Below are 25942 nucleotides of genomic sequence, written 5' to 3'. Positions count from 1 at the left end.
GGGTGTTTGTTTTGTTTTCACTGTCAGTAAGAGCAATAAAATAAAAGAAACCAACAGCAATGGAAAGTGAATCCAGTCGAATCCAGTCTGCCACTGGAAAAACATTTATTAATAGATTAGAAGAGATGAGTGACAAGAAATGGTTTTCTAGTACATTCTTAAAAGGACCAAATGACCTCATTCAACCCTTACATATTTTTTGGCTTACAACAATGTCCTCAAATATCCCCAATGGACAAATATGGCTCTGTGGAGCAGTCATACCAAAACATTACATTGCTACTCTCAAAGTCAATGCTGGTAAAACAGAGGTCATGAATTTAGGGTCACAATACAAAACTTTCACATATAAATATTGACATTTGTATGGACATTGAAGCTCTCAGCACACACTGTATACAATATAAAAACTATGACAATTATTAACTATACAGTACTTAAAGGTGCAATGTGGGACTTTTAAAAGGATCTCTTGACAGAAATCCAATATAAAGTACATAACTATATTATCAGGGGTCTATAAAGACCTTACAAAATGAACTGTGTTGTTTTTATTACCTTAGTATGAGCCATTTTTATCTATATACAATACAGGTCCCCTTACATGGACGTCACGGCCAGGTTCTACAGTAGCCCATTATGGACAAATTGTTCTAAGAGTCCGTTTCGTCCCAACGTTGTCTAAGACGGCGACATGTTTGTCCGGTGGCGGCAACCATAGCTTCTTTATGCATTTCAAAATCTCAATCTCACTGCCAATGTTGGGCGTAATGCATTACAAGTACGTGCATTACGTAATAATAAGTAACGCATTACTTTTTAAATGTACATATTAATATTTGAGTTACTTTTTTAAAAAAGTAATTCCAGTTACTTTTTTAGTTTAATTAATTTGATAAAAAAATAATTACTGATTTAAACTAAATGTACACATTATGCACTCTATGTGTACACGCTTGTGTGGGGACAGTTTGAGTCAGAAACTGAGATGGCAGGCCAGAGCTAGACATTTTTGTGAATATGCAATTTCTAAATGAAGAACTTTACAGTCATAAAAAAACCTGCAAGGTCTGAAAGAGATCAAGCCTTAGCAAAGAAATAGTAACGCAATAGTAAATATAAAGTAACATAAGCAATACTTTACATGAAAAGTAACTAAGTAATGCAATTAGTTACTTTTTTTTGGGAGTAACTTAATATTGTAATGCATTACTTTTAAAAGTAATTTTCCCTAACACTGCTCACCGCTAGATGCCTTTAAAAAACCCACACTGGACCTTTAATTTTGTATGTAACACTACACTCTAAAAATGCTGGGTTTTTTCAAATAGGGACGAACCCGGGCCGGTGGGTTGCAATTTAACCTGTGCTCGGTTGTTTTAATAATAATAAATATATATTTTATAATAATAAATAAATATTTTTGGGTTAATTTAACCCAACGCCTGGGTTTGTCCCTTTTTTAGAGTGTAATAAATACTTGCTACATGATGTAAAGGACAATCACAAGCACATTTAATATCTAACAGATTTCTGTGTGTAAACACAACATTTTATTCACAAAGTCAAATGCAATAAAGTTTTTCTTATGTGTAAAACAAAATCCCAAGTTAACAACAACAACAACATTTATTTTAGATATTTCACAACATCTTCACATATTTAATGTCAAAATTAAATGTTCACACTCTTACAAAAATGCTGGGTTGTTTTCAACCCATGCTGGGTAAATATTGGATAAAACAAACTGCTGGGGTAAAATGACCCAATGTTGGGTTGTTGTTACCCAACCATAGGTTGAAAATACAGCAGTGAGTTATTTTAACCCAGCGGTATTTACCAGCAGTGAGTTATAAACAACCCATCATATTTAGAGTGCACACGTTTGTTTTTTGGGGGGGGGGGGGTCAAAAAGGACATTATGACAAAGCACTAATTAAAAAGCTGTCCGTTTTTTCAATGCTTCGGCAAAAACGAGAACGCATTTTGTGAGGAATCAAAAAGCAAAATTATATTTTCTGGATTCTTAATACCAATAGCCTGAAGAAAAATAAAGTGCCTTCCCTAAAGGCACTACAAGATGAAGTGTCTCATAAAAATGTTCCTCTGGCAACCCGGGACCAATTTCCTGTTTACCACATACACAATACTGACCAAGTAATGCAACAGCATCCGTCAATAATCCATAGAGTCATTAATCCATACAGGGCCTTTAAAATGATTTAAACCCCAAATCCTATATTAATTATATTTGGACACGACAGCAGTTTGTTTTCTATGGATTGATTTCTGCCAAAAACTCTGAAAGAAAAAAAATCTTGAAATATGTCTGACCAGCAAACCACATTTAGAAATAATTAGGTATAAACTAAGGGATAAGATTTTGTTATTTGAAAAACTATTATTTCCTTTCTTTAAAACTGTGATGTTTACTATCAGTAGCCCTGATAATCCACCATTGGATATTACTTTTGGGTTGAGGTTGGGGGATATGCTTTCTGGTGTTTCTTTTAGAATATAGATTTATTTTTAACTGGAAAAAAGTAACTACAAAAGATTTTGGTAACACTTTACAATAATGTTCATTAGTTAACTACATTAGTTAACATAACCTAATAATTAACTGCACTTATACAGCATTAATTAATATTTGTTAATTTCAACAATTACTAATACTTTATTAAAATCTTGCTAACGTTAGTTAATGCACTGTGAACTAACATGAAAAAAACAATTAAAAGCTTTATTTCTATTAACTAACATTAACAAAGATTAATAAATACTGTAACAAATGTATTGCTCATGTTTGTTCATGTTAGTTAATACATTAACTAATGTTAACTAATGAACCTTATTGTAGTGTTACCACTTTTCTACATATAAACATTTAAACTACAAAAATATTTAACCCTTTCCGCCTTTAACATGTAAAGCAGATAAGACCATTATATTTGTTCACATTTAACCACAAGTCTCACTTAAAACACTGATCCAAATACGTAGGATAAAACTAAATAAATAAATATTACATAACATTGGTTCGCTCCATCACATTGTATGACTTTGTCTCTAAAAGCACATTTATTATAGACAAGCATGGTCTTTTCATCTTATATTTTTGAAACTGACTAACCAAACAGAATATTTTCAAGTCATTGAAACAACAATTGTCCTCTTGCTTTTTCCATAACTGGATTTTCTTTGTCCATTCAGAGCAAAAAGAGCAAACACCAATTACAGGTAAAATTGCAATTCAACAATAACAAACAGACACCACTTGAATTTTTTTTATCTTCATATGAATGTTAATCCTTTTCATATTTAATACTATTATTTAACACAAAAAGAAAGCCTACTGACAAACAGCATTTCCATTAATAAGACTGAAGCTGGCTACAGAGTGATTCTGGGTGCTCTTGAGCGAGCTGAGTCGAGTGTTATTACGCGCTGTGTTTTGGGAACGCATGATGATGGACGAACAGCAGCAGCAAAGCTGTTTGTTGAACTGCTTGCGAAAAGATTTGCTGAGCAGGTAGAGAGCGAAGGGGTTGACGCACGAGTTGGTGAAGGCGAGGATACGCGCGCATACGCTGGAGATGAAATGGGCCAGTGAAGTGTCCACCTCTGTGTAGTGATAGGAACGGTAGAGGTAAATCACATGGTTGGGGAGCCAGCAGACGGCAAAAAGGCCCACGAACACCAGCACTGTTTTGGCAAGACGCATCCGTGACTCAATCTATGGTTCAGAGAGCACATAGTTAAATATTACAGAAGTATAAATGTAAATATGCTGATATTTTTTTTTGAAAATATTTTCGATTCCCCTCCCATGTTAAAATACTTTGATGACTGCAGAATTTAAAGACGCCGTCAAAACATGAATGCCCCCTTATTTGTGCATCTGACCAGACCGACATAATGCCGTTCAGATGGGTCTATTCGAAACCATTATTATTGTGAATAAAGCAGAGCAGAACTATATATGTGCACATGTCAGTTTGAACCATTATAATAAAACTGATGATGATTTGGTATAAACATTCGAGATGGGGACTGCCACTCTGACTTCTTTGTAGTTACACATTTATTTCCATTATGGGAACTGATCCCAAATGGTCTCATTGATGATATTTCATCTTAGCATTAAAGCTTCAGTCAATGTTGGTACCATTTTCAAAGATTAAGGCACATAACAATGGGACAGCAGGGATTGTAAACACTCGTGAACAAAAGCAACTGTATCACAAATCAAAAGCAATTGAAGATGTAAAAATGAAGATTTCTGTAGCTTTACTGTAACAACAGTATTCTGCTGGGTTATAAATAAGCCTATGCTGGGTTGTTGTTAACCCAACCATGAGTTGAAAGCAGAATTATGAATAGATATAACATTAAATGCTTTATGTAAACTAAGAGATTGTTCAATATTTAATCTTAAAGGAAAACACCACCATTTTTCAATATTTTATTTTGTTCTTACCTTAACTTAGATGAATGAATACATACCTATCTTTTTTCAATGCATGCACTTTTAATCTTTGTACAGCACTTCGTGAATGTGTTAGCATTTAGCCTAGCCCCATTCATTCCTATGGCTCCAAACAAAACTTTTATTTTGTGCCACCATAATTACTTGTGTAACCACTCATGTAAAAGTCTTTAAATAGGGAAAACATGAAAGTGTTTGGTGGCATCTAAATTCATCCCTGTTTGGAGCCATAGGAATAAATTGGGCTAGGCTAAATGCTAACACATTTACGAGGCACTGTACAAAGATTAAAAGTGCACACATTGAAAAAATATAGTTAATTCATCTAAGTTGAGGTGAGAAGATAGTAAAATATTTAAAAAAAATGGTGGTGTTTTCCTTTAAATACGTTTTATTTATTTATTTATATTTTCCAGTTTGCCACCAGATTTTTTTGCAGATTAAAACAAATAAGGCAGAAACCAATTCATTCATTTTGATAAAGTTGGGTACAAAATTTGAGACCACTAGTGTAAATACTAATTTTTATAACTTATTTCAACTTTAATGCAGTCACTATTACAAGTGATATTATCTAAGCATAAATTATGATACTATGTTATATAATAATAAGCATATATTATGTCACAATATAATAACTGATAGCATATACACTCACCTAAAGGATTATTAGGAACACCTGGTCAATTTCTCATTAATGCAATTATCTAATCAACCACCCATTACAACCGAGGTATGCAGCAAAGCATTTGTGAAGCCACAACACTCACAACGTTGAGGCAGATGGGCTACAACAGCAGAAGACCCCACCGGATACCACTCATCTCTACTACAAATAGGAAAAAGAGGCTACAATTTGCACGAGCTCACCAAAATTGGACAGTTGAAGACTGGAAAACTGTTGCCTGGTCTGATGAGTCTCGATTTCTGTTGAAACATTTAGATGGTAGAGTTAGAATTTGGCGTAAACAGAATGAGAACATGGATCCATCATGCCTTGTTACCACTGTGCAGACTGGTGGTGGTGGTGTAATGGTGTGGAGGATGTTTTCTTGGCATACTGTAGGCCCCTTAGTGCCAATTGGGCATCGTTTAAATGCCATGGCCTACCTGAGCGTTGTTTCTGACCATGTCCATCCCTTTATGACCACCATGTAATCATCCTCTGATGGCTACTTCCAGCAGAATAATGCACCATGTCAGAAAGCTCGAATCATTTCAAATTGGTTTCTTGAACATGACAATGAGTTCACTGTACTAAAATGGCCCCCACAGTCACCAGATCTCAACCCAGTAGAGCATCTTTGGGATGTGGTGGAACGGGAGCTTCATGCCCTGGATGTGCATCCCACAAATCTCAACTGCAAGTTGCTATCCTATCAATATGGGCCAACATTTCTAAAGAATGCTTTCAGCACCTTGTTGAATCAATGCCACGTAGAATTAAGGCAGTTCTGAAGGCGAAAGGAGGTCAAACACAGTATTTGTATGGTGTTCCTAATAATCCTTTAGGTGAGTGTATGTCGTTATATATAGGTGTACATGATCTTTCCCTAATAAAAGAAAACTGCATTTTCACGGATTGCAAGCACTCATGTTTAATATGCTTTCATAATTGTTTACCTATAGAAGAGCCATACTATTTTAAATATAATCCAAGATTTCACTGATGATAAAAATCCAAGACTCTTAATATGGTCCTAGACTTATCTACCTCTCTTTTTGTTAAACTTAAATAACTGAGTCATCTAACCTCACCTGTCTCCTTATGTGGGCATTTCCCTCCACAGGCATGTTACTCGCACTCTGAATCAGACTCCTGGCGATGAAGATATAGTACACAGAGATGACGAGGAGAGGAATGATGTAAAGAATGAGGAAAGAGCCCATGGAATGGATTTTGGGGTGCAGATCTCCTTCATGAGGGTATGGAGCACATGCTCTGAAGCTCTCGTTGATTTTAGGAATGTGGAAGGTGTGGAGGTCAGAGAACACAGCCTCAGGAATGGCCAGCACCATGGAGAGCAGCCAAATTGAAGTGGCTTTCAGGCAGACCTTTAGTGTGGCATGTGACGTCTGGATGTCCATTGGTTTGACAATGGCCTTGTATCTAGGAAACAGATAAGGACAGAAAGCAATTTCAACGATTCATATAAATTCAAACTCAAACCTAATAAAAAAAGAACATAAATCAAAAGAAAATGATAAAAAATTTAGCTGGGAAAGTTTATTGGGCACAGTATATTAAATAAGGTAAAATGAATACATTTATATGCAGAAATTATACATTTTATAATCTAAACAGTCTGAGAGTGCAGTTATCCAAACCCTAAAAAATCCAATTCTCAGCGTTATTGCCATTCATTAATATTTTCTCGGTTAACTTGTCACTCTTCAAATTACTTTTCAAATGTCTCTTTGAAGGCAATTGGTTATGGCCAACTGCTTTTTGAAAGATCTGGAAGTACTTTACCAATTTAAAGCCTATTATGCTAACCCAAGAAAAACATGCCATCTACCATCACAAGTGATTTTTAACAATCTGTAAATATAACACCTCCTGCATGCATGGGTAATAACATCTCAAACCACATGCATGTTCAAAAAATAAAAGGAACAGTCTTTTACAGAAATATCCTTTTGCCCTTTTCCTCCTTTTTAGAGGCACACTGCCTATGCGATTCATTCTTAGTGTTAGTCTCAGACCAGACCAGACCTTCTTAGTTTTGGTGCTTGAGCTCAGTAGTAAAGCATTGCGTTAACAGCACAAAAGTTCATTGGTTTGAACCCATAATAAAATTGTTACGCACTTTGGGTTAAAGCATTTACCAAATGCATAAATGTAAATATTACCTTCATGGCATCTTATGGTCAAATGCAAGTTAAAATACCTCTCTTAATATGTTACTCTTGTTAATCTTTATTAAGTTGCATAAGACATCTCCACCTAACCACAATATTGACTGTTTTCATTTCAGTCCTGAGGAAGTCGACCCTCAATTGATCCATAGCTCTGGGGATGCATCGTTTCACGGTTTCTCTTGAGTGCTTTGACATCAACACAAACAAGCAGAGAATTGAATGCAGTTCTTTTTCTCCGTCATTAGGCATGTTGATTTTCACGTCCGTGCATCTGCTCCTATCACCCACTGAGTCAAACACAAAGCAATGTTCCTGTAGCAGTGTTGGTTTTAGCTGCACAAAGTCATGGGTTCGATTCTTAGGAAACACACATGGTGTTTGGATGAAAGCGTCTTGCAAATGCCAAAGTTGTGGCATAAAATTGGTGCCATGTGCATAGAGGACAGTTAGAAATGATACCACAAAATTGTTCATTTAAGGATTTACTTCATATAACCCTTAAACATGACTTTTGTTGGTGCAACCTAATGTATTAAATAATGTATAAAAAAAATCCTTATAGTCTGCACTAAGAGCCTTTTGCGCAACAGACATGTTCTATGCGTTAAAGGTCTTTGATGGAACAGCCAAACAGAAAAAAATTATTTTTAAGAGTTGTGAATATTAATCAATATTATTAATTAATCAGAATATAAATATCTATATGACATAAAATGTTGTTACCTGTCCGCTGCCAACGCCGTGAGAGTGAACACCGACACCCCGACTGAAGTTAGCTGGATAAACGGGATGAGTTTACAACCCACCCGTCCGAAGATCCACTCATCCGTCAAAAACTTACTGGCGTCCACGGGCGCGCAGGTGACCAGGAGCAACACGTCTCCGAGAGCCAGACTCGACATGAACAGATTGGGAACATTGCGCATGGACTTCACGATGCAAAACGTCCTGATGAGCGTCACGTTACCAATTAATCCCACAATAATAATCAACGCGTACACGGTGGCAATGATGATACCTGACTGCAGGTGTGAATATTCAGATGCGCTGCTGGTGTTCCGCTCCAGAAACTGGGCATCCGCTGTCGGAGCCAATGTTGCGTCAAAAGACATGTTGCGAATCTATCGTGTCCAATGACAAATGATGCCATATACACAAACAATATGGACTTTAATCCATTTTTGCTTGGCACTGTGGTAATCTTCTCCAGCGGTTCTGCTGTGAACTCTGTGCGCAAATGGAGATCCATGTGAGGTTGGTTTGTATATGTCACATTGGTGCGCCTGCGCTCTTAAGTGTTCAAGTTCTGATATAGAACAGTGCGTAAAATATAGATTTATTATAGATATATACACATTGCAGAGAGCTGCAAACGAATAGCGTTTGCGCACTTCGTTTGAAAAGCTGCATTAATTCATCATTAATTTTAATTCAAGTCGTTAAGTCTTTGACAATACACTATCTGCATAATTCATTCTTTGTAATGGTAAAGATGATAGATGGTCATCTACAGATGATAAAAAAGATATAAGAAACGATTATTTTAAGAACATTTGACTGATTTGACTTCTTTGGAGAGCTTCTGTGGCATCACTTTGCAGAATGTAGTAAGTTTCCCACCTTAGTATTTGTGATCATCTGCAGACAGTAAACTGATGGTGATACAAATTTTGATGGTGACCTTTAGTTTTAAAAAGTTGAAGACAGACTGTACTTTAGATTTTTGTTTCATCTTTTATTGTAGAGATATTATTATTAATGTAATATTTTCCAGCTGTGTAGCTGAGCATTAAATGTCAGCTATCCTCTGGCAACTGTAGATCAGTAAATTTACAGTATGTAGATTTATACACTTCACAATGTCATAGAAGCTCTATAAGGAACATTTAAGAACCGAATGTTGCACAAGGTACCTAGTAGTGATAAAAGGTTCTTTAAACTTTGAAACAAAAAATGTTTTTGTGTCAGTGTATAAAAAAGTATGCATAGATCAGCACCCTGAAATCTGATGCAAACATGAAATTAATTTGTGTGCAAACTGTACCCAAGTGTGAAAACGCTGTGGAAGTACAGAACATCCACCACAGGGTGAACAAAGACTTTTATGTCTCCATAGAAACTATTAATCACTAGAAAAATAGAGTTTTAATGGAGTTCAGATACACTAAACAAAACTGGAGCTGCACTCTGATCCCAAATAGTTTCAGATGAGAGAGAAAAAAAAGCAGATTTTGTGGCAATGTAAAAAAAATTTAGAAGATGCATAGTATAAATAAAATTAAATTGTAGGTTAAAAACTGTTGCTTTACTTTAATTATCTGAACTGAAATTGATTGTTATCATGCACTGTAAAAATTACGCTGCATTTTATTAACTTTTATTATTTTATTATTTTAACTTGGTTATGTCATCTTTTTTAAGCCAAAACAAAAAAAAAATAGTAGGTTGAATTGACTTGCAAAACCAAGTTGTTTTTTTTACAGTGTGGGCACAGTGTGTCTCATTTAGACCACTACGTAAAGGTGAATCCATTTGACCAAATGCATTTGCTATTAAACCACTCCATAAGACACCAGATATAAATATTACATAGCTGTCCACTTAAATATGTTTAAAGTGTTGGTTTGGATGAAACTGAAAGATCTTATTGTATTGAACTGATGTTGCTTGGCAAGAAAACACTCAAGAGCTCCTTCCCAGAACCTATGCAAGTGTCTAAGACACGAGCACAACCCCTATCATTATTATAAGTATCTGTGAGCTCCATAAAAGAATGATTACAGCAACGTTATGAAATTATAAGAATGAATAAAAGTGAAACAGTGAATATGAAGCTTATCTTCACCACGCATGAATGAAACGGGTAGATTGAGTCTGTGCTGTCAAGACAATCTATTGGCTAAAGAAAGACGATTTAATGAAATTCATCCAGCAAGTTTCCATCTAAGTCATATATATATATATATATATATATATATATATATATATATATCATAAAGAGATAAACACCGTTTTTTAATTGTTCAGAAATCTCGTTTTTTGGTTGTGCATTCCAATTAATGTCAATGCAACTGCAGTTGGTTTGTTTTGATTTAAACCTTCATAACTTAAAAAATACAGCTAAGTAGCACCATAAAACAAAATAATAACATGATAACATAATAATAAACATGTTTTGATAAAAATGTTAAAAAATGGATTTATCTCGTTTTGCAACGAAACTCTTCATATATATACATATATATATATATATATTTCTCATGTTTCTTCTGTAATGATTTATGTTATGGTTAAAAAGTGTGTGGTGATGAAAATGTTTTTTTTTTCATTAAACCATGAAATTTCTCATTTTGTAGTGTTGTAATCCCGTAATCTGTGGTATTGATTGCAAATCAGACAGCAATGGCTGTATGTCATACATGTGTGCATTTACTAGCATTTACTAATATATTATTGAAACCAAACATTTAAATGGTTAACATTAGTTAATGCACATTAATTATCATTTGACAAAAATTAATAAATGCTGAAACAATATTGTTCATTGTTTGTTAATGTTAGTTAATGCATGTTTAATAATACAACCTTATTGTAAGTGGTACCAATAACTCTTCTTACAGTACACATAACACAATCTGAAAAATATTCTTTACTCTTGTACCACTTTAAATAATTTTATGTGTGGGTCTTAAAAAGGCTACATAAATTTTTATTAAAATGCAAATAGTTTTAAATATTAAAGCTTAATTTAAGATAATATAAAACCATGAGATATTTGGTTTGAATTACAATTCCGTGATTAGGATTAACAATGGTAATAAAGTTAAGCAAAAAGTATTACAATATTAAATCTGAGCCACTGAATGCAATGGCCTATGGAAAGACAGAAAATCAAGGACACTTACTGCTTTATTATGTGGGGCTTATTATTTTTGAGTTGTAAAAGGACTGGAATACACTCTCAGTAACCTTTTATTCAATATATGTTTCAATGCTTTCTTACAATTCCACAGAAGTGTCTATTGGTTTTCCTAAATGTCACCAAAGCTGAATATCTTTTCCTTAAGAATATTATCTAGGACACGCCTATCCTTCCAGATAGGCAGACAGGGAGGATTAGAAAAACATACACCCTCTGTAATTGTGCTGCAATTATTGAAGCATCCAGTACTCGCTGTTGATTAAATGTCATTCTTTATTGTGTTTCATAAGCAGACAGATAAGTCTCTTATTGTCTGACTGTGAATCTATAATAACTCTGATGTCTGGCATTTTGGACGTTGCTCTCAAAGAATTAAAAATATATATATATATTTGATGTTAATTAAGGACGCTATTCATATTTAAATGTTAGATGTTTAGATTAAGCTGTGAGATAAAAACTAATTAAGTTATAATGAAGTGTGAAATGAGGAAAAGCTAAATCATGAATTGCGAAAAATCACGTCAAAGGTCATCGAACTTACCGTAACTTTTTCAGAGTGACTGTGTATGAAAACGTTATGAGACCTTTGCTTCTTATCAGCTAGAGAAACCCAGTGCTTTGTTATCAGAGGTCAATGAAAATGAACGTTTATAGTCACATCACAGCAATAATCAAAACCAATACTGGTTCATGATAATAAAAATGTAATTTTCCTTTAGTTTAGTTAAGAACATGGACACAAGAAGGAAAAGCTTTCAATGGGGTAGTACACCTTTGCACCTAAAAGGTGCATGCATAATACCTCAAAGGTACATATCTGTGCCTTTATTAAATGGTAGCTCCCAATGACAATGTATCTTTTTTAATGCGAGTGTAGGTTTGATTTATACTTTATTACACTTTAAACTTTGTTTTGGATAACCGTTCATAAATGTAGGGTGAATTGCCTTAATGTGGGACATTTTTTTAAATTCCAGACTTCTGTGAAATGTGCATCCAATTTGATGATTGCTGCACCCTTATGACTGGACATTTGAGGAGTCATGTGATGTTTTTCTTTTGTTTCATAGTTTCACTGGCATTTATATTTTTGGGGGACCTACAAACGCTAGATCTTTGGTGTCCCACATTAATAGGCAGTGTCCCACTTTAGGGCAAATTACCCTATAATCATGTACAGTGGCAAGAAAAAGTATGTGAATGTGAACCTTTTGGAATTTCAAGGTTTCTGAATAAATTTGTCATAAAATGTGATCTGAGTCAAGGGTATTACCAAACTGTCTAAAAATTTTTGTGCAAAACAATTCTGATCTTTCAAGTCTTTATTGAACACACTCATTCAACATTCAAAATGGCAGTGGAGAAAGCAAGTGAACCCTTAGGGCCTGTTTACACGAGAACGCTCGAGGGTGAAAACGTAAAAATATTTTATCGAATGTGCCTTTCGTTTACACAGCGACAGCGTTCTGGGTGCTTAAAAATGCAAGAAAGTGAAACCACCCTCCAGAGTGGAAATCTTAAAAATGATCTAAAGAGTAATATCGCAAAAAACGAAAAAATCGCATACGCGTTTACGTCACAGGCATGCGCCAGTTCAGAAAAAATAACAACAAACATGTCGGATTATTTACAAACGTCGGACCTTCAAGTTGCACACCTCCAAACGGATTATCTTAACAAGACTCCAGGTGTGCTAAAACCTGACTATAATTAACTTGTTTGAGGTCATTAACTCAAAGGGTTCACATACTTTTCCCACAAGCACTAAGAGCTTTTTGGTTGTTCTAAATAAAGACATGAAAGACATTGCATTTTTTGTGTTATTATTTTTAGACACATTATGTATCTTGACTTAGAGGAAGATCAGATCACATTTTATTATTTTAAAAGGTTCACATATTTTTCTTGCCACTGTATTTTGTGTCCCATTCATACTATAAAATATCAAGAACAGACTGAGGTGCTGATGGTAGAGGTTGCTTACTGGAGTGGAGATGGACATCATTAATGGACTTCTACATGAAGTAAAGCTGCTCATATAACTCGGTTTCATTTCATTCATTTATACACGTACATGGGTAAGAAACTATAGCAACCTCGCAATCATAGCAAGTTCATTTCAGTACATGTTATACAAAAATTGCATTGCTCTCAAAAACGACATACTGTAATTGCAGGTTGTCTCGCTCTGAAACATTAAGAACAGACTGAGTAATTAAATGTATTATTGTATTGTATGAATTGTGTAACCTGGGAGGCAATAAATACCAATGGTACTGATTTTCTAGGCAAGAATATATTTGTACCTTTGATTGACGGCTAAGTATGAGGTGGGTGATGGTGATGGAAAGGTGGTGAGCACTTGAAGCTAAAAAATAACATTGAACAAAACGTTTTGTTGGCAAAAAGTCAGCAAAGAAGTATGAAATATCATAAAATGTGGCACAAAACAATGCAAATTGCTTGTATAGCTGTATCTTCATACTATATTTTGTAGCTCAATTGGTTATTGTATAAGAAGTTTAAAAGTTTAAGAGCTCAATACCAAGGAAACACTGATAAAATGTATACCTTGCAAGTCGCTTTGGATTAAAGAAACTGTCAACGCAAAGATCATGCGTTGGATTACACATACACACTGATAAAATGTATAACGTCAATGCACATCAATAGCTTTGGATTAGCATCTGCCAAAAAGGCAAAAATGCAAATTTAAAAAGTAACAATTTAGTAGCACTGTTTATTCCAATCAGATCTTAAACCAGTAATACACTATATAACTATAAAGATCTGATCAATAGATTCACAGCTTCTTTTACTGTAAAGCTTTATAAGTCTGTGTAATTTAACATTCAGCTTGTCATGCTGAATTCAATGTGTAAATGTATGAAGCTTTATCTTTGAAGGTTGTTCAAGATATGAAAAGACTGTATTTATGTACCATGTATTTTCTTTTCCCCCATTTTTTCATCTCAGCCTTTAATCAAGGTATATTAAGGTTTATTTAAGACAATTTGCCTTTTCCTGGAAAAGTTTCTGCAGAAGAGGATAAGTATAATAGATGAGGACCTTTAAAGCCTTGGTTAAAAGCTGAAGTTGCCTTTGTGGTGAATGACAATGAAGTTAAACTAATGCTCTACACTTTTTTAAAGTAGGAAGAGGACCATATACAGGTGTTTAAAAGTATGCACACTCACACATAATCTGCTATTGTGAATTGCTGTGTACATGTATGAAAATGAAAGATGTGATTGAACAGAGTAAGGTTTTTGTTAGTCATAAGCAAGCACATTCAAGCCGATACAAAAATCAAGTAATTGGCTTATTTGACATTGAAATGAAAACTTAGAAATCTTTAATATAAGTGACACAGCTAAACTTACACAAACCTTTCACAATAATGAAATGATGCAAATCTCAATGAAAATCACTCACTGCATTGCATTTTCCTTTAGTACTGCGGCTGAATTACTGCAGAGCTATAATGCATGCTGGTCAAGTTAACGCATTGTCTGATTTCCCCAGAAGGATGTTCAAGAAATGATTTTGGCAGGGTAATTTTCTGAGTAATTAATTTCTGAAGTTATGGAGACCTGATAATGGCATATATGCCAAAGACCAAGCAAGTTCAAGATTTTTAGATTAAAATGACACTGCTGACCCACATAAATGGTTTTTTTCTTGTCCTTAAATTAGGCATAAATAACAAAGACAATAACAATGCTATGTAGAAGGTACAGTGTAATTTTTCCTGGTGCCAACCCCAGGAAAGCCACAATGATTTCTTTTTTTTTATATTATGGACTGGAAGCAAAATAGAGCAATGACCCCTCATTGTGATGTTTACTGTTGCAAGCTTTATTCCCATATCAATAGAATCTCATCTTACATGCATTTTTTATTTTTGCTTGCACTCTTAGTCTCAGCAGAAAATGTGTGTGTGTAACTTATCGTACATTCTCATATCCAACATATTGTGTATCTGTCATACTTGAAAGATGCCAATACTAATCCTGTTCTCAGAGCCCCGAGGAATATAACGAACCAGAGCAGAATGGAGGTGACCCTGCCTGTAAAAACCCATCTAAAGTCCGTTTTATTGTGATTTAACATAAAATCATTGCTTCAAAAGTTGCATGAGTGTTTTGCATTGAGAGTTAATGGATATAAGAGAGACTTTCAAGAATGTGAAACATGTATGTTGCTATATAATTTTCAGTTTAAAATATATTTTATTATTATTTAAATTGATTTTACAAAAATAAAGCACTATTATATTGCATATCGTATATTGTATCATTTAGTAAGATATCACATTCACATTTCCCCTGACATTTTCACTTGTTAGATGAGATATTATTCACTTACTACTGTATGTGCTAAAGGTTATATACAGCAGACAGCAATTTTAAATGTATTAAAAAGGAAAATGACACACATTCTTACACTTTTGTTAAAAAAAATAAAAAAATGTATGAAGTAGCCAAATTCTGCTTGAGCTAAAGGAGACTTTTACTGATAAAACTTTCATCTAAAGTGCTTCATACATGTATTCACAGTAGCAGACACTTCAGTATGAGAGCTTATGACAAAACATATGAATTCAGAATGCATAAATGCAAACAAGAGCTGTCTACTACAATAAACCTTATACATCCCATGAATAGTAAATTTTTCAGATGTCTATATAATATACTGAGACACTTTACAACGTGGAATTTAACAGCATTTCTTTGGCTGCATGCCCTAGCTCAATGGTGGTAGCTCATTAACTATGTTAGGGTTTGAATCTACAGTCCTTAAATTACCAGTTCATTTACCACACCACTAACTATGTAGTCTTGTATTGAAGCTAGTGCAATACATACTGTGAATGTATGACTCATCTGACATTGTCATACATTATGATTAGTGCTTAGGGCGCCCTCTACTGGAATTTAATTGTAATTTACAGTTTATAAACAGTTCTGAATGTGTGATTAAGTTAGTTAGATATTTAAGTAATTTAAAATGCAAATAAATTAATGTTGGTAAATTAATAAAAAATAAAACAAAAACCACACGTAATTAGCAGAGGGGTCGCTCGACTGAAGATAATGATAAAGTAAATTAGGCTACTTCGTTCAGAAATATTCTTATTGTGTTAGAGTCGTGACAAGCAATACATTATTCAACATGAATGTTACAAATGATAGTGTATATTAACCGCTTATATAAAACGATAAACTGTTTCAACATTTCCACTATTTTTTATTTTTGAAGAATTTTTTTTAATTTTCAAGAAACAAGCTGCTAGCACCTAACAGTTCAGATAAACCGATTTAAAACACTAAATAAAAATAGCACTGGCCCCTAATAATAACATACCGTTTGTAGACTGTAAAAAAAGGTTTGTACTCACAGAACCCGGAAGCATTCTCGAGCCATGTTTGCTAACAAGACCACTGTTGTAGTCCATAACTGTACTTTACTGTACTGCAACCTTACAATTAAAATAAATATAAATATACAGGATGACGGTATGTAAAATGTGACGACGTGTAATTTATGTTGAACTGTGAAACGCGGAAAGAAACCTAAATGATGTGAAAACTGAAAACCTCTGCCTACAAAATGACGTCACGACTGGAGGTATTTCAATTTTCTAACCACAAAAAAAGTTCATCCATCAAATTTGTACCCCGTACTACGATACAAAATATTACTTTTTTGTTGCTTTTACGATTGTTTATTTAAAGATCAAATGTTTTAATTTTAATATATCTGGTTAATATTTACACACTTTATTGAGTCTTCATTGTTGTTTGTACTTACATAAATAAAAAATAAATAAAAAATGATATTCACAGTCACATAAAAAAACATTTGATTTAAAATGTAAGCCTTCAGTGCCTCTATCTCTTATTTCTTCTGTTTAGTTATTTTGAATTATATTAGTTTGGTGATATGGCACCTGAAATAAAATGTTATTTAAATTAAATTTATTCATTGGACCATTGTGCTTCAATTTTCAAGTTTTATTCATCAAATGCACCGCCACATACAATGCGACATAGTGAAAAGCTTGAAATTTTCCACACAGAATACAAAAAATTATATAGATAGTACAAAAGAAAGTAAAAAACTATTTTAAAAAATCAAAAATGTGAAAATGATGTAAATTTGAAGAATTACAAAACATTTTCAGATTATTTTTTATTACTCTATGTACTATATGTTAACGATCACATGTTATTAATTGTATTATTATATGTATAGGTATGCATTGTGATAGTTGGATGCCATTAATGTAAAGCGAGGTATAAAACTGAGCTCACTGCGCCCTCTAACGGTCACACTCGTAATACCGCCATTCTCCACGACAATCAGCTGTGAAGCTGCGGCTGGTGGTTCACGCGACCACTGTTATTTCAAAATGCATACACACGAGATGGTTGAGTGAGGATGAGACTGCCCAGCTCTGTCCTAGTGTCGGTCTCTTTGTTTACGGCCGAGACGACGGCTGCTCTCTATCTGAGTAGCACTTATCGTTCCGGTGGTGATAAGATTTGGCAGTGTTTTACGCTTCTGTTCACGCTTGTGCCATCCGTGCTGGTGCAGCTCACATTAATATTTATCCACAGAGACCTGAGTAGAGACAGACCTCTGGTGCTTCTTCTTCATATATTACAACTGGGGCCAATAATACGGTAAGTAGCCAAATTATTAATGCAATTAATATGAAAAAAAATGTTAATTGAATGAATCGTTTTGGATAAACGCGTCTTCTGGATGAATACATGGAAATAATTTTGTGCGTTAAATCTATTTTTCCAGATCGTGTGTACATATCGTCATTATCTATAATGTGCTAAAGCCACCTTCATGAGCAACGTGATCAGTAAATTACATTATATGCACGTTTACGCGCATAAATTGTATTTTTTTTTTTTAAATATGAACTATTAACCATTCAAATGTATCCCCACAGTAAAGTCAGGATGGTCTCGTGGTTTCGTGTTCCTGTAAATGATACCCATTGGACTGTGTGCCATTAACTGTCCTGGAATCTGCGGGTTTTTTATTTAGGAACTGCGTAATTACGCCGAGAAGCGCGTTTTAAATGCGCTCTCCAAACGCTGTTGCACATATTCTGCCACAGTCGTGTCCTCCAACCAGTCATGCACAATTGCAGTGCCCAAATAGTAATCAAATTATATTCAATATTTACTGGTGTTCTATTTTAGCCAAGGCCTCCCAGTGATCCACTTTAAATCTCCTGTTCATCCATTGACTGTGTGCATAATTGATGTATGGATATTGCCTTCTCTATTAGCTCATTCAGAGAAAGCTGTACACCGTTTCGATCCATTGTGGGTCCATGTATAATTCAGGTGTATATTTCAGTGAGTTTGTATGAATTGTTCGTGAAAGATCCCTTGGACCTTCTTAACACACATAATTCACATTATGATTAAGGGATGTGAGACTCCCGCACCCTGTTTGTGTTCAATGCAGAGGCTGTTGTCAAGGTTTAATAAAAGAAAAAGCTCACTCAACACTTCGCATCTACAATCTACCTATTGAGACCTAGCCTCTGCATTTTGAATGAATCTGATGGACAGATTGCCCACCGAGGCTTTACACAACCTATCCTCGGGGTAATCTAAAATAATACAATGGAGATGGAAAGAAAGGACTTGAATGTGATATAGACAGCTTTTTTACAGTACATCAATAGTTTTTCCCATATATATCGTGTTTCAAGATGTTATGTATACGGTACATCATAGTTTTTTCATATACATTATAAAGATGTTGTGTTTCAAAGATGTTATATTGTGATTACATTGACGTTGATGCAAATTCACCAACAAAACTACAGTACCAAAAGTCATTTTTATGCATCAGTTTAAGTAGAACAACTGCACTTTTACATTTATAGTTTACATTTATGCATTTGGCCTTTGATTATTGTTTTTATAATAATTGTACATTTTTATACAATTCGTTTGCATGTGTTTATACGAATTAGCTAACTATATATTTGTAAAATATGTACGAATTTGTGTGATCAGGCTGATCCTTCTGGTATAGGAGGTCGTCTCTGACATGAAGGTTGCTATGCAACAGGAAGAACACTCAGTTTTACAGTAGGTGCTATGATATGGTGAACAAGTTTGGTTATCATATCTGTCAGGTTGTTTGTCAGCAAGTTTGAAGCACAGTATTGACCAACCAGCGACTTTCAATTGCATGCATTTGCATAAATGTATAAAAAAGTGTTGTTCCTCTAGGTGCCTGGATGCTTTCTGCATCTATGGCAGTGCTGGAAAGGTGGAGGAGCCGTATGTCACCATCACCCGTAAAAAGCAGATGCCCAGGGAGGGACAGGCGGACGAGGTGGAGCAAGAAGTTGGGCAGGCGGATGGGAAGCTAGTAACCCACAGGGCGGCCTTCGCCAGAACCTCCGTCATACAGGCCTTTCTGGGATCTGCACCCCAGCTTACACTGCAGCTATACATATGTGTACTGCAGAAAGGGGTTTCTATTGGTAGAGGTGAGATGAAGAGAGAACACACACACTCTCACACACTTAAAATAGAGCGTTGAAGAAGATGTTTTGGGTATAAATAAAGACTTTTAAAGAAGCAATTCACAGTCACATTACATTGACTTTTAAAATCAATATGTTTGATGTTTATATTTTCAGAGAAATAAAACTGTGATGATAAGGCTTAGCATGAAAACAATTTCATTTAAAGACAATTTATTATTCCTGCATTGTTTTCCTTATTCTGTGTTTGTGATGTGCAGATCACAAAGTAAAGCAATTGCAAGCATATAAACTTTTGAAGTTTATTGAAGGCCACTTGATGTTATATTTGGCAATTCTCCACACCATCTATAAAGTATTGGCAGGGAAATGCAAGTGTGCATTGTTAAATGCAATTGATTTTTTAGTTACTTGGGCTTTTGTATTTGCTCTATAATATATGGTTTATACACAGTAGCATAGCATATTTTTTACATGAAAAATACTTTTTAAAAAATACAATTAAAATACCCAACAAAAGTTTTCTGTATAAAGTATTGTCAATCCTCTTTTTAAACAAGGACTGGCTTTCAGCATCACCCATCTAAATTTAACAAGCTTTTCTCACTGATACATTCAACACATATGATAACACTGCATACTAGCACCTACTACACCAAATGCCTTCTCACACTTGAGCGCTATCTATTTCCTCTTCTTATCTCAAGGACGCACACTTGTTTCAGAGAATATCAGCTTAAAGAAATAGAGCGCTTTGGCAGATACTGTTACAGGGCATTTTACAAACTGTCTTGAAGATCACAAGCAAAGAAATGCTTTTTGGAAGAAAGCATTTTTGTACACAATGAACTGGAATAAATGAATCGAAATGGATCTTATTATGCCCTTTGATGTTGCAGTTTTGCTATGCTTGATTGTTCAGAAAACATTATTTCTGCACATTTTACTGCAACAATAAACAACATAATTGCATACAGTGCAAGTCCACATAGAAAATTCCAGATTTTTTGTTTAAATCTAGAAATAATTTTACGATTTTGAAAATGAAGTTATGACATGAATAAGAATAATATGTAACACTTTACAATAAGGTTGTATTTGTTGAACTAACAATGATCAATACTTCCACAGCATTTTTAATCTTAGTTTGTGGCAATTTGAACATTTACTAATACATTTCTAAAAGTTGTATCTGTTAAACATTAGTTAAAGGTCACATAACACACGTTATGTTATTCTAGAGTACCTATAGAGTAGTATTGCATCTTTCATATAGATGGTTTTATCGATAACGGTTACGCACTTTTCGCTTGCGTGCCTGAACCGAAGTGAACTTCCTGTCTGTATTATTTATCAGTCTGGCTAGTGGTTAACTGATCTCTGAAGCAAATACCTTGTTGAAAATAAAATGTCTTGGTATGCTAAGACGATGGGAGGTGACGAGCATGGATCACAGTGTAGAGGTTTGGCAGCCAGGCAAGAATTCAAAGCTAACGTTGTATACATTAATTTAACACATAGCTCAGTATAATAGTTGATATGCATTAGATATGAAATATGAACAAAATTAATATACTTTAATATACTATCTGGAAGTCGCGTTTACCGTTTTGGAATCCATTCAGCCAATCTCCGGGTTTGGCGGTACCACTTTTAGCATATAGCGGGCAGAGCAAATCAGGAGCATGCAACACACACAAAACATTATCCCACTATCTCCGGATAACTTATGATTCACTACATGTTTGTGTTGCTTGCATTATGCACTTACCAACAAAATTGTCAACAAAAAAAGACAGTTGGTGCAGTTTTACAACAAAATCCACCGTTAAACAAACACTTGCACAACTCCGTTGTTTTCATAATGCTGGGTTCTTTGGGAAGTTACACAAGCTTAAATTTCACTCAAAAACAAAAAAACACTTATTTGATCACGTTGATTTTGTGTCAGCTCTTGGTCGGGGTGTGCCTGCACAATTCTGGGGAAAGTGCCCATATAAGGAATTCCACTGTACCTGCAAAAACTTTCTGAAACTTGTACAAATCCTTACGAAGTGCATTCTGACACAGAAATACTCCGTCACAAGGTTATTCAAAAGGTTATTTGCCTATGTTTAGCATGAGGAAGCCAGAATGCATTAAAAATACCATTAGACCCCCCCCCCCCCTTTATGCACCATGAACTAACATGAACAACTGTATTGGCATTAACTAACATTAACAAAGATTAATGCTGGAAAACTGTATTGCCCATTGTTAGTTCATGTTAGCAAATGCATTTACTAAGTGTTAAGATTCTCCAATATTTTCAGGTTACAAATTTTAAAGGGACAGTCCACTTTTTTTGAAAATATGCAAATTTTCCAGCTCCCCTAGAGTTAAACATTTGATTTTTACTGTTTTGAAACCCATTCAGCTGATCTCCGGGTCTGGCGGTACCACTTTTAGCATAGCTTAGCATAATCTATTGAATCTGATTAGACCATTAGCATTGCACTAAAAATAACCAAAGCGTTTCGATATTTTTCCTATTTAAAACTTTACTCTTCTGTAGTTACATTGTGTACTAAGACTGACAAAAAATTAAAAGTTATGATTTTCTAGGCAGATATGGCTAGGAACTATACTCTCATTCTGGCGTAATAATCAAAGACTTTGCTGCCGTAACAATGCTGCAGGATGCGCAATGATATTAAGCAGTGTCTGAAAATAGTCCCCTGCTAACCAAGGGGTATTTGCGGGCACTGTGTAAGATCACTACGCCTGCTGCAGTCATGTTACAGCTACACAGTCTTTGATTATTACGCCAGAATGAGAGTATAGTTCCTAGCAATATCTGCCTAGAAAATCGCAACTTTTAATTTTCTGTCTGTCTTAGTACGCAATGTAACTACAGAAGAGACCAATTTTAAATAGGGTTAATATCGAAACTCTTTGGTTATTTTTGAGCGCGATGCTAATGGTCTAATCAGATTCAATAGATTATGCTAAGCTATGCTAAAAGTGGTACGGCCAGACCCGGAGATTGGCTGGGTGGATTCCAAAACAGTAGAAATCAAATGTTTAACTCCAGGGGAGTGTCCCTTTAAACAAGCAAACCTGTGACCTCCTTTGTCAGGAAGGTGAGATTTCCTTCCTTCCATTGAGGCACAGAAGATGCTTTCAGGAACATTCATGGATCTTTAGGTTTCCCTCCAATCTATTTATAATTCAGCTTTCAAATCATACACTGATAATATAATTTGCACTGTACAATGTAAGCATAAGGAGCCATGTGGATTTGCAAGCTGTTCTTTGGTTTAATAACCGTTATGCCTTGTCAGTCATATGCATGACCCACTCATACCACAGTGACAGTCACACTAGATTGAATACTTCCCCGACATGAATTATAGGGTCATTACTACCTAACAGATTTGCAGTCATCCACAGCCGTGTGCTCTGTCCTTGACAACAGTATTGCAGATCATAATGGATAGTGAATCAGTCTGACCCCATTATCCATGAGGCACAGAGCAATGAAATCATGACTCTGTATCATGTCTGACAGAGCCCTTATGGTAGTGCTTGTTGGTTTAGGCCTTTAGGGTTAGGGTAATAATGCAGCTTTACACTGATGGAGATAATAATCAAATTTTATTCTCCTTCCCAACCAGGAACCCTGATGGTCATTTCACTTCTCTCCATCGTATACGGAGCCCTTCGCTGCAACATTCTGGCCATTAAAATACGCTACGACGATTACGAAGTTTCTGTTCATCCGCTGGCGTACCTGTGCGTCTTCCTGTGGCGAGGGTTCGAGATTGCCACGCGCGTGACCGTGCTGGTGCTCTTCGGCTCCGTGTTGAGGGTGTGGATCCTTCCGGTGGTGTCGGCCAACTTCATCCTATTCTTTCTGCACCCCTGGGTTCTCTTCTGGAGCAGCCGCTCTCCGTTTCCGGAGAACATAGAGAAGACATTGACTCGCGTGGGGACCACCATTGTACTCTGCATGCTCACCTTCCTGTACGCGGGAATAAACGTGTTCTGCTGGTCGGCTGTGCAGCTCAAACTGGACGACCCCGATCTGATCGATAAGGGTCAGAGGTGGAGGCGGCTGGCGGTGTATTACTCCCTTCGCTTTGTGGAGAACGCAGGGTTGATTTTGATGTGGTACATCTACCGGACTGAGATTTACCAAGGCGTGGACGCCCCAGTGTTGGAACTTCTGCTGATGTTGAGTTATGTCACCGCGTTGTTCTTTATGATGCTTTTTTACCAGTTTTGCCACCCTTGCAGGCAGTTGTTCTCATCCAGCCCGGCCCAGGGTTTCTGCAATTGCTGTGGGACCCTCTGCCTGCTTCGTGGGCCTCTTACTCAGTCGGGCTCCATGAGGACCAAGTCCCTGTCAGAGTCACCGGGGAAAGACATCGGAGACGACCAGCCCTGTGTTACTAAAGGGGACATCATTCAGAGTTTATGCATCTGAGGATTAAAATGAAGTGCCACTAGGGATCAAAAGTGCTTTGAATGCCTTGTTTCTTGGTTGTGGAATGTAAGATGCAACTTTTGCTGCGATCAAGGAGATGAATATACTTTTCTCCTGTATGGGCAAATGAGCCAGCATGATCCATGAAAGTGCATGTGAAAAACCTTAACAAAATGAAATTGCTGCTTTTGTCATGTGATGCAGAGATGCGTTCCTCCATGTTTAGTGTGTGTGTGTAATTATTTGTTACAATTTATAGCATCTACATTCACTCGAAGCACTGATTTACTTAAAAGTTTGTATTGGTATTGTTTTAAGCTTTTGGCCTTGATTTTCCTTCACTTTAAAAGGGCATTGCTTTAAAATTGTTTTCAAACGCACTCAGGTTCATTTTTAATGCCATTTTTTAGCTTGTTTTATTACAGCAAATCTCTTTATACAGTGAAAGAGTACTGTCATATAACACAAACTTATGGGAATTAAGCATATTAAAAGTAAACGAAAGAATTTGCTTGAAAATGCTTTAAAAATATGTGACCCTGGACCATAATCAGTACTAAGTAGCATGGGTATATTTGTAGCAATAGCTAAAATACATTGTATGGGTCAAAATTATAGTTTTTTATGCAAAAAATCTGAATATTAAGTAAAGATCATGTTCCATAAAGATATATTGATAATATAATGTATTTATCATTAGTAATATGTTGTGATAAGGACTTTACATTTAATAAATTTAAATGTAATTTTCTCAATATTTAGATTTTTGACTTATTTTCAAATAGTTGCCAAATATTGTCTTAAACCATACGTCAGTGGAAATCTTATTTATTCAGCTTTTGAGATGATGTATTAATCTCAATTAAAAAAAACATCAACTTATGACTGGTTTTGTGGTCCAGGTTCACATGATGGCACGGTAACCAAGTTCATGATCTTCATAATCTTGTAAAAATGTATTAGTTGTTTTTTTACTATCTTGCACTTTTTTGCACATTAATCATTAACTTTTTGCTACAGTACAGTACAACCAGTAAAGAACCAAAATGTTGGGTAGTTGATTGTATCGTAGCCCCTTATGGAACGGCTGAAATTCCACAAGTTTGGCATAGCTTAGCATAATCCATTGAATCTGATTAGACCATTAGCTAAAAATAAAACTCTAAAAATATTGACTCTTTTGTGGTTGCATTGTGTGCTGGGACCGACGGAAGGTTAGGAGTTGCGATTTTCAGGGCAGATATGGAAAGGACTATACTCTCATTCTGGCGTAACAATCCTAGCCATATCTGCCTAGAAAATCACAGCTTTTGATGTTCTGTCTGTCCTGGTGTGCGATGTAACTACGGAAGAGTCAAGCTTTAAATAGGACAAATATGGAAACTATTTTTTAGCGTGATGCTAATGGTCTAATCAGATTCAATGGATTATGCTAAGCTATGCTAAAAGTGCTACCGCCAGACCCGGAGATCGGCTGAATGGATTCCAAAAAGGTAAAAATCAAATATTTAACTCTAAGGGAGCTGGAAAATGAGCATATTTTCAAAAAAGTGGAGTGTCCCTTTAACTTTACTGCCCTCTTGTGGGGAGTCAAATGACTTTGAGTTTATTTATTTTGCAAGCACTGTATGAAGAACATCACTGCTTTTAATACTGTATGTG

The 25942-nt window shown here is 35.4% G+C and overlaps 2 protein-coding genes across 3 annotated transcripts; one reads left to right on the top strand and one right to left on the bottom strand.

The window, feature by feature from the left end:
* Positions 1-1904: 1904 nt before the first annotated feature.
* Positions 1905-8692, bottom strand: grpr (gastrin-releasing peptide receptor). The gene is made up of 3 exons (XM_055185228.2): positions 8075-8692; positions 6248-6599; positions 1905-3736 (listed from the first exon to the last, which is right to left on the bottom strand). Exons 1-3 carry the CDS (start codon positions 8461-8463, stop codon positions 3353-3355), a joined length of 1125 nt encoding a protein of 374 aa, XP_055041203.2. The 5' UTR covers positions 8464-8692; the 3' UTR covers positions 1905-3352.
* Positions 8693-13072: 4380 nt separating this feature from the next.
* xk (X-linked Kx blood group (McLeod syndrome)) lies at positions 13073-25484 on the top strand. 2 transcript variants are annotated; one of them, XM_055184174.2, is made up of 3 exons: positions 13073-13166; positions 19553-19815; positions 23469-25484. In XM_055184174.2, exons 1-3 carry the CDS (start codon positions 13117-13119, stop codon positions 24278-24280), a joined length of 1125 nt encoding a protein of 374 aa, XP_055040149.1. In that variant the 5' UTR covers positions 13073-13116; the 3' UTR covers positions 24281-25484. The 2 variants fall into 2 exon arrangements, with proteins under 2 accessions (XP_055040149.1, XP_055040148.1); XM_055184173.2 differs by lacking the exon at positions 13073-13166 and adding an exon at positions 17585-17965 and having other exon boundaries at positions 23469-25482.
* The last annotated feature ends 458 nt before the right edge of the window (positions 25485-25942 follow it).

The sequence above is a fragment of the Misgurnus anguillicaudatus genome, chromosome 14 (genome assembly GCF_027580225.2).
Source record: "Misgurnus anguillicaudatus chromosome 14, ASM2758022v2, whole genome shotgun sequence".
Classification (NCBI taxonomy): Eukaryota; Metazoa; Chordata; class Actinopteri; order Cypriniformes; family Cobitidae; genus Misgurnus; species Misgurnus anguillicaudatus.
Note: the sequence above shows the minus strand (reverse complement) of the source record. Positions and strands in the feature narration are given on the sequence as shown.